This window comes from Phytophthora sojae, assembly GCF_000149755.1.
Source record: "Phytophthora sojae unplaced genomic scaffold PHYSOscaffold_5, whole genome shotgun sequence".
Lineage (NCBI taxonomy): Eukaryota > Oomycota > Peronosporomycetes > Peronosporales > Peronosporaceae > Phytophthora > Phytophthora sojae.
Genome location: NW_009258119.1, coordinates 3,437,964 through 3,453,878, shown reverse-complemented (window position 1 = coordinate 3,453,878; position 15,915 = coordinate 3,437,964). Strand labels below are relative to the sequence as shown.

General features: G+C 53.4%; 6 protein-coding genes across 6 annotated transcripts; 1 reads left to right on the top strand and 5 right to left on the bottom strand.

Annotated features, from left to right (window-relative positions):
* Positions 1-492: 492 nt before the first annotated feature.
* Positions 493-711, bottom strand: PHYSODRAFT_405555 (hypothetical protein; the record flags this gene model as incomplete). Its single annotated transcript, XM_009530838.1, has 1 exon — positions 493-711. A coding segment is annotated over one exon (219 nt), but the record flags the coding sequence as incomplete, so codon positions are not given.
* A 1,813-nt stretch (positions 712-2,524) lies between these two features.
* PHYSODRAFT_351516 (hypothetical protein) lies at positions 2,525-2,997 on the bottom strand (the record flags this gene model as incomplete). Its single annotated transcript, XM_009530837.1, has 1 exon — positions 2,525-2,997. The coding sequence occupies one exon, from the start codon at positions 2,995-2,997 to the stop codon at positions 2,665-2,667; it is 333 nt and encodes a 110-aa protein (XP_009529132.1). The 3' UTR covers positions 2,525-2,664.
* A 611-nt stretch (positions 2,998-3,608) lies between these two features.
* On the top strand, positions 3,609-6,047 carry PHYSODRAFT_286312 (hypothetical protein; the record flags this gene model as incomplete). The annotated part of the gene is made up of 1 exon (XM_009530836.1): positions 3,609-6,047. The coding sequence occupies one exon, from the start codon at positions 3,609-3,611 to the stop codon at positions 6,045-6,047; it is 2,439 nt and encodes an 812-aa protein (XP_009529131.1).
* Positions 6,048-8,441: 2,394 nt separating this feature from the next.
* PHYSODRAFT_286311 (hypothetical protein) lies at positions 8,442-8,852 on the bottom strand (the record flags this gene model as incomplete). Its single annotated transcript, XM_009530835.1, has 1 exon — positions 8,442-8,852. One exon carries the CDS (start codon positions 8,850-8,852, stop codon positions 8,442-8,444), a length of 411 nt encoding a protein of 136 aa, XP_009529130.1.
* A 405-nt stretch (positions 8,853-9,257) lies between these two features.
* Positions 9,258-10,058, bottom strand: PHYSODRAFT_354773 (hypothetical protein). Its single transcript, XM_009530834.1, has one exon. The coding sequence runs from the start codon at positions 9,981-9,983 to the stop codon at positions 9,366-9,368; it is 618 nt and encodes a 205-aa protein (XP_009529129.1). The 5' UTR covers positions 9,984-10,058; the 3' UTR covers positions 9,258-9,365.
* A 380-nt stretch (positions 10,059-10,438) lies between these two features.
* On the bottom strand, positions 10,439-15,540 carry PHYSODRAFT_346574 (hypothetical protein; the record flags this gene model as incomplete). Its single annotated transcript, XM_009530833.1, has 11 exons — positions 10,439-10,961; positions 11,036-11,248; positions 11,313-13,316; positions 13,393-13,501; positions 13,578-13,679; positions 13,754-14,445; positions 14,514-14,645; positions 14,721-14,816; positions 14,891-14,965; positions 15,032-15,402; positions 15,507-15,540. The coding sequence occupies 11 exons, from the start codon at positions 15,538-15,540 to the stop codon at positions 10,530-10,532; spliced, it is 4,260 nt and encodes a 1,419-aa protein (XP_009529128.1). The 3' UTR covers positions 10,439-10,529.
* Between the last annotated feature and the right edge of the window lie 375 nt (positions 15,541-15,915).

Here is a 15,915-nt window from a genome sequence, read left to right as displayed (position 1 = left end):
GCGTCTGCAACTGCTGAACCGGAGGAGGTAACAGAGGCTGCAGCACCTGCCGTTCCTTCTCCAGCTCCATCGTCGGCAACCCCACCAGTAGATGCAGGAGACGCTCCTCAGCCTGTATCGTTGGTACAACCAGGAGAGAGCGCAGAGGCAGTTCCAGAGCAGGTATCGTCGACGGACGATTCATCGAGCTCGTCCTCTGCAGCCTCAGCGGAAGAGCCTCCGTCCGTTGAAACAAATGGAGAGACGTCAAGTCCTGCAGAAGCAACGGCATCCGAGGACCAACCGAAAGCGCCTGAGGACCCCGCTACGTAAATGGGAGCAGTCGTAAGCGGGGAAGAATCATGAATGGATAGATAAGTCTAAAACAGTTAGAAGCGGTGGGTAACTCAACAAACAAGACGCCGCGTGATGTATGCATGCGCGATGGAAGAATGAAAGCTGCACATCAAATTCTCCGAGAAGAAGATACACTCGACGGAACACCTATCTAGAAGAGTGCGTGGCACACTTCCCATGACGTTGGGCGCTTTTCTTGCAGCCAGGGGCGATGCACAGCTCGCCACTGCGTTGAGTTCGGCACAGTCGTCCGCTTTGACTGCTTTTGTTGCACTTGGGCACTCTGCATCGCGCTCTGCCGCCATGACGCTTGCACAGGCCCCTCGTCTGAGCTTCGTTGGTGCAGCCAAAGGCAATGCAGCGTCTGCCACCGCCGCATCTCCCGTGGGTTATTTGAAAGAGCTCGGGAGTAGCAACCGCCGGTGAAGTGGGGACATCGAGCGCAGGGTCTGGGCGGAGAAACGATGTCATCGACGAACAGGAGTCCATACAAGCGCCCAAGTCAACGACTTGCTGGGGTGGCAACAGCGGTGAAAGCCTGGAGCGACGCGAGAAGTCGAGCGATGGGTGCTCATAGCTCGTGATCTGCTCCAGTGGTGCGTCATTGCTCGGGATCACCAAATCCAACAAAGCGAGAAACTCGCTGTTGCTCGGGACAAAGGAGGCGTCGTCGCCGGGTATCCCCAACTTCAGGAATGCGAAAAACTCGCTGTTGGTCAGGAAGGCGTCGATGTCCAGGTCGACCGTTGGCACGCACGGGTCGAGCTCGACTTCTTGATAGATTTCCATCGCGAAGGGGCTGCGTGTGAGTTGTAGGGGTGAAATTGTGAAGTGAGCCCGCTGTGGCATGGACTCGCTGGGTTTCTCTTGATGAAGCGGAGCCTGCAGCTGTAGTCGAACTGATCACCGCTAGCCATGAACCAAGTTAGGGATGCCCGTATCGAAAATCTGCGAATGCAGAAAAGTGCATGGATCAAGCATTACTGAAAAGTGTCCTCCGTCTCTTCCTCTGCTGGAATATTTATCATCACGTTCCATGATACTAATGCTTTTCACCGCCAGAGAATTGTAGAATTTCAACATGCCATTGAAGTAGAATAGAAAGGAAACAAGAGTATTGATCGCGAATGTACTTCAGGCCATTAGAAAAACTGTAGATCGCCAACTACACCAGTATTAGTTTTGGTCTCATGGGCTACCGACTTTTTAAAGAACTCGCGGACAGCGCGACGAGCGTATTCTTGGTTAAATGGATTTTTGGCGTGCTTTTGCAGCTCGGCCGATACGCTGTCGAGGTTGTGACCCTGGTTCCGCCATTGCTGGAATTGCTGTCTCTGGAGTTCCTGGAGCGCTTTGTTGTACAGGGATTCTTTTAAGCCCTTCGCCATGCTACTTGGCAGTTCCCACTCATTCTTGGAATGGGTCTGCAATATCGAAAGCGCGGTCCTGCTCGGATTCTCGCCCTCTTTGGCCAGCTTCGTCACGTAGGAGAACCACAAGGTTGCCACTTGATCTTTGAAAAGGTTTTCCCCGCCATTTATTAGCCTCTTCAAGGCGTGCTCCCCCGACAACCCTTCGCTGAGCCAGTACTGCTGCTGCAATCGTGATAGTACCTCCTTCCAGCTCCGTCCCCAAGTCAGCATTGTAGCCAACGTAGAGGGTCCTTAGGGAAGCTAGCAGCATCTCGTCTGTACGTCCCTCGTCCAGCATCGTTTCGAAACGGACCCAAAAGTTCACAGGTAGCTGGTCGAAGAAATTGCTTTTTTCTCTGCCAAGCTTGAGCAGACGACGGACGTCATCAACCGTTTTTTTTCTGGTCGAACCAATCTGCGAGTTGTGCTTCCTCAAGCCTCTTCGCCAAACCCTTGGTTGTATCTTTCCGCGCTGCCCAGGCCATGCGAAACAGATCGGCATCGCCAAAGCCTTGCGTCTTAAGAGATGAAAGCATCAGTGCGTCTGCGTGTCCCTCGTCGAACTTGGCTGCGAAGGAGGCCCAGAGGTTCACCGCCGGGTTTTTGAGAAGCTTCTTCCCTTCCTCGTCGAGCTTGAGCAGGCGAAGGACGTCGTCAACATTGTTGCCTTGGATGATCCAATTCTTCACTTGGATGTTCTCCAGTTTGCTGGCGATTGCGACGGCCTTCGCATCCAATGACTTCTTCGCCGTAACTATCATCCCGGCCACAGCGTTAGCACCGTAGAGACCTGTCAGCTTATCAAGGATTTCTAGGTCTTTCGCAGTAGATGTCCCCCCTGGGTGCAGCATGCCAACTCGTTCTACCCATTTTTGAAATACCCTCTTGAAGAACGCTGACGAGTGCTTCTCGGTCTTTAGAATGGCAAAAAGGTCGTCTGCCGTCTCGGTCTGCTGGCGACTTGGCTTCGTTTCCCCCACAACTTCTTGGTACTCGCAACCAGCCAGTCTGTAGTGGACCCAATCGCTCTCTCCTCGTCGCGGTCGTCTCGATCCCCGTACTTCTTCACACCAGCTCTGAGGTGCCGGTTAACGTGACCGCCATCTTGACCACCTTGACCTCCAAAAAGAGTGCTGTGCTCGATCGCAACCACCTTCGAGCACGCCGCGTCCACTCCAACGCATACGCAAAGGAGGAGGACAGCCAACAGTATGATTGAACTCGTAGCTCGATTTATATTGGCACTCATCGGAATGAAAGTAAATTTTGAAGTGTGTCACGGGTGGCAGGTAGGTGAGGACGAGCTTCGGAAAGCCAGTCAGTCACCTTCGAAAAGCCAGTCACCAGGTACCAACACACACGGGGGGGGGGGGCAAAGCGAAAGATAATTTAGGGAAACATCATCAATCAGTCTCCATAATCGTCAAAAGCGGTATGCGTAGGTACTGTACTAAATTTGGACAACTCTGAGCCTGAATAAAGCTTTGGCACCGCCAGCTTTGTTTGTTTGCAACCAGTTGCTATGAAGCATGCTTATTACCTAAAACAGCCCAGCCCTCGCCTATCTCGTGTCCACTCGTATTAAGAAACAGGCGTGGTCTATTTTAGAGGTCGATTTTAGAGGACAAAGTATTTGCAAGCGGCAATAACGTTATTTTAATAAAATAATAACTTACTAGGATTATGAAGACCGATTGATGATGTTCGCCAACTATCTCTCGCTTTGCATGTGCAGGTACACTGTATACGCATCATGCGCATTTCCTGTAGCGAACAGTGGTGTAAATTCCGACTGGCTATCTGAAGCTGCAAGAATGGGGGCCTCACCAAGGTAAAATCTACTTTCACTCTTTCATTGATATGATGAGGGATGGCAAAATCTACCGAGGTGCAATTTCTAGCAAGCTGCTGGCCTTCCTCATTCTTTTCGCGTCGGTCAGCGCTTTGCCCGAGGATACGAGGCTCTCGAAGGTGCCTATAGCCGAGCACCATTTTCTCTTGGGAGGTCAAAGTGGCCAAGATGGTGGCCACGTCAACCGACACCTCAGAGCTGGTATGAAGAACCAAGGGAGTAAGCTCGCCAGCAGTGAGGAGAGGGGGCCTATTGACGAAGTTATCGCGGGTACCAAGAAGCTGTGGGGGAAAGTGAAGCCCAATCACCAGCAGGCAGCCGACGAGTTGTTTGCCAGTTTGAAAATCCAGAAACCAACGTCCGACGTGTTGAAGAATCCGCTCCTTCTGAACTGGATCGGAAAAGTCAACAAACTCCATCCGTTGACCTCTCAAGCGGATCAAGAGATTCTCGCGAAAATGACGGGTCTCTACGGTCTTGAGGCTCTTTCCGCGATGATAGTGGCGGCCAAGAGATCACCCGATGTGAAGGCAATCGCGCTCGCCACCAAACTTGAGACTGCCCAGCTCAACAACTGGATGACTCAAGGCAGAAATGTTGACGACGTCCTGCGACTGCACCTGCTCAAGCTCGACGACCAAGGGAGCGCGCTCTTCAACAACCCCGTTGTAAATATGTGGGCGTTTGCTGCCAAACTCGAGAAGAACCGGGCAGGGGAGGCGATGGTCCGGTCGCTGACGACTCACTACGACGAGGCCAGCTTGGCCAGGCTGTTACTCCCTGCGAAGAAGAAATCGCCAGAGCTGGACGCAATCGCCACTAGAATTGAGGACGCACAGCTGAAGAAATGGATGCTAAACGATGAAAAGCTCGACGATGTCTTTCGTCTGCTCAAGCTCGACGATGAAGGAGGCAAACTGTTCGAAAAACCCCTAGTGGAAGTGTGGGCAGCGTACGCAATGAGGCTGGACGAGAACCGCGCAGGGGAGATGATGATCCAGTTACTAGCCACACACTTCGACGACGCCAGCTTGGCCAAGATGTTACTTGACACCAACAAAGCAACCAGTTGGTGGAAATCCGACTATGTTCACATGTTTGACCAACTCAAGGAAGCCCAACGCGCGAATTGGGCCCAACGCAAAACGGTAGACGATGTCTTTCATCTGCTCAAGCTCGACGAGGAAGGAGCCAAAGTCTTCGACAACCCGCTGATACACACTTGGTCTTCGTACGCCTTCAAGCTGGATCGTGACCACGAGGGAGAGATGATGTTTCGGTCCCTGAGGACTCACTACGATGAAGTTACCCTGACTACTATGCTGGCTCAAGCGAAACCCTCAATCACTACGGGGCCAGTAATCTCGGAACTTGAGGCTGCGCAACGCAAACTGTGGACGGATAGCGGCAAAACGGTCGACGACGTCTTCCGCCTTCTCAAGCTCGGTGGCGAAGGGGACAAACTGTTCCAAGGCCCCGTGGTAAAACTTTGGGGTATGTACGCAATCAAGCGAGACAGCAAGCGCGCAGGTGAACTGATGCTTCAGTCCCTAATACCACACCATGATGAAATCGGGTTGGTCAAGATGCTACTTGAGGCGAAAAAATCATCCGATAATCTTCTCAGGCAAATCGCTGCTAGAATTGAGGACGCTCAGCTGGTAGATTGGGCAAGGAAGGGTACAACTGTCGACGACGCCTATCGCCTGCTCAAGCTCGACGATGAAGGAGCCAAACTCTTCGAAAACCCGATAGTGGATGTGTGGATTTCATACGCAACCAAGCTGGAATCCCGCGCTGCTGAGAAGGTGTTCCAGGCCCTAATATCTCGCTATGATGATGCCAGTTTGGCTACCATGTTAACTAGAGCGACAAGATCGCAGGCTCTGTGGAAATTCGCCAATCGAGTTAAGGACGTTCATTTCGCGAGCTGGGCTTTGAAGGGCAAAACTGTTGACGATGTCTATCGTCTGCTCAAACTCGATGAAGCCGAAGAAGGCATCAAACTCCTTGACAGCCGGGCTATGAAAGTTTGGGATTCGTACGCGACAATGCTGCACAAGGAGCGCGGAGGCGAAGTGATGCTAGCATCCCTGAAGGCACAATACGAAGGTGCCAGCCTGGGTCGGATGATTGCGTCGGCAAAGCAGTTCGGCATGTCGGAAGATGTGGCAACGAGGCTCGAAGCCGCACAGCTCACGAACTGGGTGGATCGCCGCAAAAGTCTTGACGGCGTCTTCTGTTTACTAAAGCTCGACGAAGAAGGAACGAAGCTCTTCAGTAACCCAGCGGTGGGCCTATGGGCTGCGTACGCAACTATGCTGGACAAGGGACGCGCGAACAAGACGATGCTAGCTTTCCTGAAGGCGCGGTATGACGACAAAGTCTTAGCGAATATGTTGATACAAGGTCGACACTACAGTTCGCTTGCCTCAAGATTGAGCTAGCGGGTGTAGTATAGTTGATCGAAGCCTCTCCAGGAATTGGAACCACAGCATAGGAACCATCGTGTCGGCCAAGGGAACAGGAACTCGTGATTTGCGAAGTATTACTCTAGCCCTTTTGATAAGTATTAGCTTCCGGACATTTTTTTGCGTAGATTTAATGGCGGCGTCGCAAAGAACACTACACTCAACATCACGCGGTGTTGGAGAAGAGAGAATGATTCCCGTTAGTGACGAGCCGTTTTTCATCCGTAGATTCAAATTGCTGTTTTGATTCTGGAGCGATTACGTGGAAATGGGAATGTGTAGTGTGAGTGCTAGTTGCACATTCAGTCACTAACTAGGCTATGTGCGCCGCTATAAATCGTACTTACCCCCTCTAAAAAGCAAACACAGCAAGTAAAAACAGACTAGCTGCCCATTGATCTTGAGTTCCTGATTCCCATCTCTGAAATCGCTGAGACTGCCGCTCCTTCATAGCAAGGCCTCGCTCAATTACATGTGCATCTTCTTCCACAGCCTTGAGGCTAGCGAATCGTAGGATCGTGCACTCGACAGCATTTCTGCCAAAGCTTCGTCAGTGAAGCGCGCCTTCAGCGAGGCTAGCATCAGCTCATCCGCGCGCCCCCGATCCAGCTTGCTTGCGTACGCCTCATCAAGCTTGAGCAGCCGAAAGACGCTTTCAACAGTATTCCCGCGATCCATCCAACTCGAGAGTTGAGTCGCCGTCGCAACGTGCTCCGTTCTGCGCCCGTTCCATCATACGACTCAGAGTGGCATCGTTGTAATGGTTCGCCTTTAGGGAAGCCAGCATCACTTCGTCTCCGCGCTCCTTGTGCAGCATTGTTGCGTACGAATCCCACGCTCTTATAGCCCGATTGGCGAATAGGTTGCTGCCCTCTTCATCGAGTTTGAGCAGACGATAGACATCGTTAACAGATTTGCGCTTGGCAGGCCAACTCGCGAGGTGGACATCCACAACTCGATTGGCGAATGTCCATCGAGCCTGTGACCCTGTCGATTTAATTAGCATCTTAGCGACGCTGACGTCATCGTAGCGAGATATTAGCGCTTGAAACACCAACTCTGCTGCGCGGCGCTCGTCCAGCTTGGTAGCGTACGTAATCTACACATCCGCCACTGGGCTTTTAAAGAGTTTAACTCCTTCATTGCCGAGATTGAGCAGGAGGTAGACGTCGTCGACAGTTTTCTCCTTCCGTGCCCAACTTGCCAGTTGTGCGCTCTCAACTTTCATGGAGATTTTCTTGAGAACATTATCGGATGATTTTTTCGTCTCAAGTAACATCTTGACCAAGCTGGCTTCATCGTGGCTTTTCATTAGCGACTGAAACATCAGATCGCCCGCGCTGTCTCCGCCTCGCTTGGTTGCGTACATACCCCAAAGGTTCTCCACGGGGCTTTGGAACAGTTTGTCTCCTTCGTCACCGAGCTTGAGCAGGCGAAACACGTCGTCAACCGTTTTGCCGCTATCCGTCCAACGTTTGCGTTGCGCAGTCTCCAGTTTCGAGACCACTGTCGCCGCAGTGAGAGGTTTTCGCTTGAGCAAGCAGAGTAGTCAGGGTAACTTCATCGTAGTGAGTTCTTAGCGACCGGAACATCAGCTCTCCTGCGTGGTTACGATCCAGCTTGAAGGCGTACAAAGACCAAGCGCTTATAACCGGGTTCTGGCTCCGTCCTCGTCGAGCTTGAGCAGACGAAGGACGTCGTCAACCGTTTTGCGTTTCGTCATCCAATCCATGATCTGGGCTTGCTTTAGTTCATTGACTCTGGTAATCGTGAAGGCTGTCAACGAATCTGGTGCTTTGTTCGCCTCGTAGAACATCCTGGTCAGGCTTACATCATCAAAGCGTGTCTTTAGTGACTGGAACCTGCGCGGTTCTCGTCCAGCCTCATGGCATACGCTGCCCACACTTCCATTAGGGGGCTATCCAGAAATTTGGTTCCTTCATCGTCCAGCTTGAGCAGACGAAAGACGCCATCCACACTTTTATCCTTCCCCCACGTCGCCAGGAGTGCGTCTTCAATTCTAGTGGCGAGCGTCTTGGTATCTGATGATGCTTTCGCTGCAAGTAGCATGTTGACCAAGCGGGCTTCATCGTATAGTGTCACTTTTTCTAGCGACTGAAGCATCATCTCGCCTGCGCGCTTCTCATCGAGTTTGATTGCGAACGAAGCCCACGCGTGGACCGCTGGACTATGGAAGAGTGCGTCCCCTTGGTCGCCCAACTTGAGCAGGTGCAGGACGTCGCAACATTTTTCTCTTGACCCATCCCTGCACATTCTCGAGTCTTGTGGCGATCGCGCTTGCCTTCAAGTCGGATGATATTTTCGCCGTGACTATCATCCCGGCCAAGGTCTCGACGCCATAGAGGTCCTTCATTTTTGCGAGAATTTCTTGGTCCGCGCTGCAAGGAGCTTGTCGACGGTTCCTACCCAGTTTTGGAACAGAGGGTTCTTGAAACAGTCTGAGGTATGTTTCTGGGTCTTCAAACTTGCGAACAGCTTGTCGGCCTTCTGTTGCTGATCCGGCTTCACTTTTCCCCATAACTTCTTGGTGCTCGCAACAAGTTGGTCAATAACCCCTCTTTCCTCACGGGCCCTGAGTCGCCGGTTGATGTGGCCATCATCCTGGACACTTGGACCTTCAAAGAGGAAATGGTGCCCTGCTGCAAGCACCTTCGCGTGTTTCGTACCAGTAGTATCCACCGGCAAAGCGCCGACCGATGCGAAAAGAATGAGGAAGGCCAGCAACACGCTAGAACTCGAACCTCGGTAGATCTTACTCATCGTACCAATGAAAGTAGAAGCCGACTTGGGTGGTTGGGATAACCAGTCGGAAGGTGCTGCCGCTTGCAATTCAACTGTGTCTACCAGTCCATCAACGCAATATTTTGGGGGGCAAAGCGAGAGATAGGGAACATCATCAATCGTGGACTACTCGCCATAGCCAATTTACCACATTTCCAGAATCGAATCGTGACGGTACAGTGCAAGTACAGCGCACCAGTGGGTAAGCATCTACGTTCGCTCTGTCTAACATGGCGAAGCAATGCCTCGCTCCTCCACAATGGCCAAGCATGCAGGCGCCGACAACTCGAGTTCAAGTTCAACGAGAGCACGAAACAGGTTCCCCGACTCCAATCCAAACCCAGCCAAATTCACACCAGCCCATGAGCCAACTCCCCCGCTAATAAAAAGTGACGCCTTATGACATTATTGCAATGAGACCCCGGAGAAACCCTCTGCTGCAGCCTCTCCCGGTCCTCCATTTACAGAATACTCCACCAGTACAGCTCCTCTCTACTGCTTTTCTGTCCACTTGTCCGCAGCCGCCGCAAAGTCCTTCACGGCATTGGCCGCCACCGAGTCCTTGGCCGCGTCCACCGACTGGCAGAACGCCGGCTGGAACGTCCCTTCAAAGATGTCGTGGCAGATCTCCTCCACGGCGCGGATGCCCTTGGCGGCCGTCTCGGCGCCGCGGCTGACCGAGAACTTCTCGAGCTTCTGGCTCACCAGCGGCACGAAGGCCGTGACCTTGGCCTCGGCCTCGTACAGCGTCTTGCTGGCGTCCTCCGGGTGCACCGAGTACACGCACGTCTCCTCCACGGTGGCCACGGAGCGCAGCGACAGGTTCGTGGACTTGAGCACGAGCCGCTGGCGCTGCGCGTCGCACGTCGTCTCCTCGAACACGTACGTGGAGTCGCCCAGCGCCGAGCGCACCCAGCCGGGCACGTTCCTCTGCGTCACCTTGGCCAGGCGCGTGGTCACGAGGCGGCCCTGCGCGTCCAGGCGCCGGTCCAGCACGTCCACGCGCTCCACGTGCGCCAGGCGCGAGTTCGGGTACTTGTTCCAGAAGGCGCGCGTGACGACGTCCCACTGGAAAGGGTACACGTGGCGAGTCTCGTTCGTCAGCACCATGGCGCTGTCTAGTAGTGTAGTAGCGTAGTAAGGCTACGCTGGGCTTCCTGCTCACCGTCCTGTGCTCCACTTGAGATTTCTGAGACTGCCGGCCGCACATTGCGTCGACGTGATGAGGACTGTGCGAGGGAATATCAGATGCCTGAGAGAATGTATATATGCCAGAAGGTGGGCTAGCTGGATTCTATTATGAGACGGTATTTCGGGATCGAATACCCTTCTAGAAGGGGCTGAGTGTGGAATCGCGTCCGGTGGTTTGGCCGAAGCGGCCCTTGTTGGTGTGTCGTACATATGAGACGCGGCGATGGCCATCCACTTCAACTCGGCTGCGTGTCCATTGCGTCCTTCGTATCCTCCCTGGGCCATGGATTTGCCTTAATAACAGCAGTCGACATTGGAGTTCATGGGTAATGTTGGGTCAGACTGGGAGGCTGGCGTCTTGTCGGACTGAAGTTAGCAACGGCACAGTGTTGAACTCGGCACCTCCGAGTTATCGAATAAGTTACTGGTTAGGTAGGTCTCAATCGCATGACGCTCAACTCTCAATCAGGTCGACAGGCCGACGGGGTGGCGCTCCACCTTGGCGCGGTCGATGAAGATCTCGACGAGTCGTCGCCGCGTGTCGTCCAGCTCGGCTGCCAGGAACTTGGGCACGATCGCGCTGTCCTCTTTGGCCGCGAAGTGGAAGGCCACGAGGCAGTCCACCGCGTTCTTGCGGACGCTCGAGCTCGCGTGGTCCAGGCGCCGCGTCAGAGCGCTCATAAGGCTGTTGGCCACGTCGGGCTGGCGCAGGAACGCGGCATTCTGAGCAGAGCTGCGCTCGCAGGTTTGCAGGCAGACCTTGACGAGGCGCAGCACCACTTGAAGTGCAGGCGCGTCCACGCGAGGAACCAGCGGCATCAGCGTCGACAGCGTTTGCTGGTGGTCGCTGGCGAAGCTCACGAGGTCGTGCAGAATCCGCTCCATCAAGTGGCGAGCCTGTTTGATAGATAACAGGGAAAAAAGACGTTAGATCTTGAAGCTGTCGGTCGTGACAAGCTTCATTCACTCACCACGTCCACCTGGTAACCGATCGCGTCAATCAGGCGCTGAAGAAGCAGCTCGAAAAACATTTGCGCTCGAGAAGGTTGAGCTTCGACCAGTTTCTGGAGAACCTTGAGCGCGTATACGTCCTTGTCAGTGGCAGCGTCGAGCAGCAGCAGGAGCAAGCGGCCAAAGCAACGATCCCAGGTCGCGGACGACTCTGTTTCGATGAAGTGTAAGGTCTGTTTGCAGAAATCACAGTTAGTTCAATGCCCACAACTTGACCGTTCAATGAAAAAAAATTACCTTGTAGAGAGTGTGCTTGATCTCCGCCTCGGACAAATTGTTCTGCTCGAGGAGCAGGAGAAGATCGTCGAGCTGCACGTCGTACTTGTTCGTCCTGGTTGCAGCCGACGAAAACACTGCTGTAGACTGCGCTGGCTGTCCTGACAGTGTAGCCTTCCCGGTGATCTCGTCGGGTTGTTTAGCTGGTACTGGTCTGCTCGGGCGGTCGTCAGTCCTCTGGCTCTCCACAGGTACTGGGGAAGCTATCTGCACAGCCGTGTTGATCCTCTTTTGGCTGCTTGGCCGAGCAGGACTTGAGGAACTCACGCTCGGTGACTCTGGTCGCTTTCGACACCGCTCCGGCTTCGGTGCTGGGAGCTCCATGTCCTGGTTGTCGTCGTCTCCGCCATCACGCGATCTTGCTGAGTGCGGGGCCGCTGAGGAAGACAGCGGCGGCCTAGGCGTGTTGCTGAAGTTCAGGACGATTTTCTTGGACTTCAGGACCTTAGAAACCACCAAACGCTTTGACGGGGGCAGAAGTCCCAGAGCGACCTCCATCTCAGGGCCATACAGCTGCGCGGCGATCGACACAAGCTCACCGCAAGCTGAAGAAATGGAAACGGGGACGTCCGTGTCCATGAGGAGAGCAAGCTTGAGCAAAAACGACCTCATGTGGCTGTTGTTGGCTCCATGCTTCAAGTACTCTCCAGCCCCAGGTAGCAGATCGCGCAGATAATGACACATGGCGGCCTTGACCTTCATGTTACTGCCGTCTCCAAGCATCGATATCACCAGAGCGGCCAGCGTCGAGCTATCGATCGCCGAAGCGATATACTCCAGATTCTCCTTGGCAATCACCCGAATGGATTCCTTCGTGTCAATATACTTTTGAAACAGCTTCGGTAGAACCGTCTTCAGGTGAGGAAGAAGGCGCTGGTTGTCGCTCGATAGCTTTAACAGTGGCAGGAAATACTTCAAAACTCCCTGTGAGACGCGATAGTGCGCGTCACTCAAGTGCTTGATAAATACCGTCAGAATTCGGCCGTCCACCTTGTAATCTCCACGTGCACCGTTGTCAATCTGATCCAGCCGTTTCAGGAGGATTTTACCAATGTACTCGGCAGCCTCCAGCCTGGTGGACCAGGACCTGCTTTCAATATTCCGTAGTGCTTCCTCAAGTTCATCGAGGACGGGCAATTGCGCTACCTTAGGTCGTTCTGAAGACTTTACTGGTGCAGTGCGTGCTGGCTTCGACTTCATGTCAACTGAGTCACCCCTTGACGAGTTGTTCGTTCTTGAACTCGACGCATTAGACGCAGTCGGCGAAGGGATTGATGCAACAGGAAATCTTTTTGGGCCACTGGGCTGTGCGTCGTCGATATCCATCGGAACTGGGGCTTGAGCTTCAGCTGCATGTTGAACTCGTTGCGCTTTAGAGGTCGGGTTCTTCGAGCTGGTGTGGAAGCTCGCAGTCGATGGCTCCTGTCTCGACGTGTAAAGACTTTCCACTGCCGTGCTGGGTGCCTGCGATGGCTTCGGCGGGGCATTCCAAACCCGCAGAGGGCCCGCTGGGGCACTTTTCTTCCTATCATTCGCCGACGTAGATTTCTCCTTGGGTACGGGAGTTTTAACTCTCCCGACACGCATCGGCCCCTGCGATAGCATTCGCGAAGGCTGCAGATTGTCTTGAGCTGCATCGTCTCCAACTGAACCCGAGTATCCTCCGAGAACCCGTCTTGGTAACTTTTCAGAAACCAAATCCCCAGAACTTGGCACGCGCTGCACACTCAGGTGTTCATCGCTAAATGTCACTGAGCTTGAAGCACCCGGAGCATCGCTGGACGGATGAATTGCGTTGGCCGTCCGAAGTGCTGACCTTACGACCTCGACAGCCTGGGAAGCTGGAGCATCCATCGAGCTAAACTCCGTCTGGCGTGCAGCTTTCGCCGCAAATTTCGAGGGATCATCCTTCAAGTTCTTTTGCGTCGTTCCATTTAAGCGAGCGAATACGCCATCAGCCTCGTCCTGTTCGTATTTATGATCAACACATTATTTTCTGTTAGCATGCTCATGCGTTTCTTACATGCCTGCAAGCATTTACCTGAAAGAGGTGGTGAAAAGCCCAATAACACTTTCTCGACTGAGCGCGCACATCGCCCAGCGCATCTTGCAAAAGAGCGGGCAAAATCGGCACAAACATATCCGAGTGTCTTAAACAGCACCACAACACAATACACGTCAATCAAGGATTCGAAATAGTACAGCACCAAGGAGGAGTGTACGTACTTGCTCAGGAAACTTGTACTCCATCGCTGCAGCGTCATCGTCAAGTAGCACACCGCATTGTATCGAAGCACCTGGTTTCGAGACTTGGCACACTCAATTAACCTGAATGTTGGAAGCAATAAAAGTAACGTTAGCCACTGTGCAGACACAGCAATAAAGACAGCCCAATAACTTACTTCGGAATCACGCGTGCATAACCATTGCTGGTGCTTTCAATCATGCTCCGAATCGTCGTGTCTGCCGAAGTCGAAATGACTTGGATAGTCACATATGTCGCCTTCAATAGATTGCCAAGACAAATCTCTGCGTGGGCATTGAACTCATCACGCAGACTATTGGCGAGTGTCTGGATCGTTTGGCATGCTTCTCGGGACACTGACGATCGTAGGTCGCTCACTTGCTGACAAAGACGCTCTCGAATAGGACGAAGACCCTGTGATAAGAATGGGAGCACTCCGCTATTTGACGCACTGCCGCATCGCTTCGCCAGCTTCTGGAGCATTTTCAGCCCGTCGACACGCTTATCCCAGTTGTTGTCGAGATTAAGCTTGTCAAAAATCACTCCCAGCTGCTTTTGAATTTCCTTCTCTGAAATGTCACCCCCGCCAGAGCCAAATGTACCTGCCGTGCTGAAATCCTGGACGACTTTACTACTTGTTGACGATGCTTGTGAAGGAGACCGGTCGCCATCACCTGACACATGAGCCACAGCTTTCGCTTCGTTAATTGTTCGGCTACGAACAGATGCCAGGTACCTAGCGATCGAAGATGACGACGACGAGACTTGCAAGTCGTACGACGACAAGATTGAGGAATACTTCTGGGGGGCAGCATTGTCCTGTGCAGCGTCGTCGTCAAAATCCTGGTTCTGCAGCAACATCCAGACACTTAGCTACCTATACAATACTCAATACAATCGCAAGTACTTCAGCGTACCGATCGATCATCGTACGACGGCGCCGTATGCGTAATGGAGTGGCTCTCTTTGCCACGGACAGGAATCCGCTCGAACCTATCTGTCAACGTCTTCACTTGCGCGGAACGGATATTCTTATACTCCAGATCACTCTGCAAAACATAAAAAACAATTTGTAAGCACCTACTGCATCACCAACTCCATCATCAGCTTCCATTCCAACCCACCAGCAACGAAGCCCCAATATACATGTAAAACTTCTCCAACGCAGTAATCGCCGCATCCCGCACATCTTTCGACGAGTCTCCCAGCAACTTCAGCACCTGCTTCCCACCAACACAACAACGCATCAGGACCATGCCAATCATATCAACACCCTTCCTCGTCACCCACTCACATCGTCCAACAGCTCGTCCTGCTTCTCCTTGAACAGCTCATGTCGCTCCAGGCACCTCCAAACCGCATGAAGACTCTGCAGCAATACAACCAGCGTCAGGACCTAAGCTCCACCCATTCCCCGCCCTCTTCTGGCCTGTACCTGCTCCCTGGTGCGCCAGTTCTTGTGGCCCATGCATCCCTTGAGCTTGTCCAGCACTGTATTAACGTCCAGGACGACGGAGATCTCCACCACCACGTCCACGGCCTTCTCGCGCACGGGCAGCTTGCTGTCTCCGAGCCGCTCTACGAGGCTGAGCCACAGCAGCTTGAAGTACGAGCGCAGCGTGCTCTCGGCCACGCGCGAGACCAGCAGCTGCAGGATCTCCAGCGCCCCCAGCGCGATCTTGGAGTTGTGGTCGCGCAGACAGGTCAGCACGTGCGGGATGAGCGTGGCCGAGGCCTCGGGGGCCGCGTCCTGCCTGCGTAGCTGCTCCAGGAGCCCCGTGACGCCGGCCAAGCGCTGCTTGATGGCTGCGGACGGCGATTGTGGCCGCATTTTGAGGAAATTTTAAGTGAAAATTAGTGCGTTAGAGAGAGGAGATGGCGCTCGAGGAGATGCAATGGGCTGGACGCACCCGAAGAGCCCAGCAGCGCCGCGGTGTCCTCCATCCTCTGCGCCGGTCGAGGCGTCTGGTTACCGCGCGTTAAGCTTTCTACGGTTTGAATTTTGACGCGCTGCGGTTGGTTGAAAAAGAAGCTACCGATTCGACGAATCAGAAGGAGGTTTCTATAATTTCGCGTTTTGACCAATGGGAGCGCAGTGGAAGCATCACAAGAAGGTGCAAGGTGTATCCGGGTTAGTCAGTTTTCCAGTTGAATCATGTCGGCGGGGCCGCGAGTGCGTCGCGCTGCGGCGGCCAACGAGACGGTCGTGGTGCGCATCTGGCGCTGGGTCAAGATCACGATTTGTACGTAGATGTTGCTGTGTATTGTACTGGCTGTGTATTGCGTTGTGACCTGTGTGTGTGTGTGTTATTGCTGCAG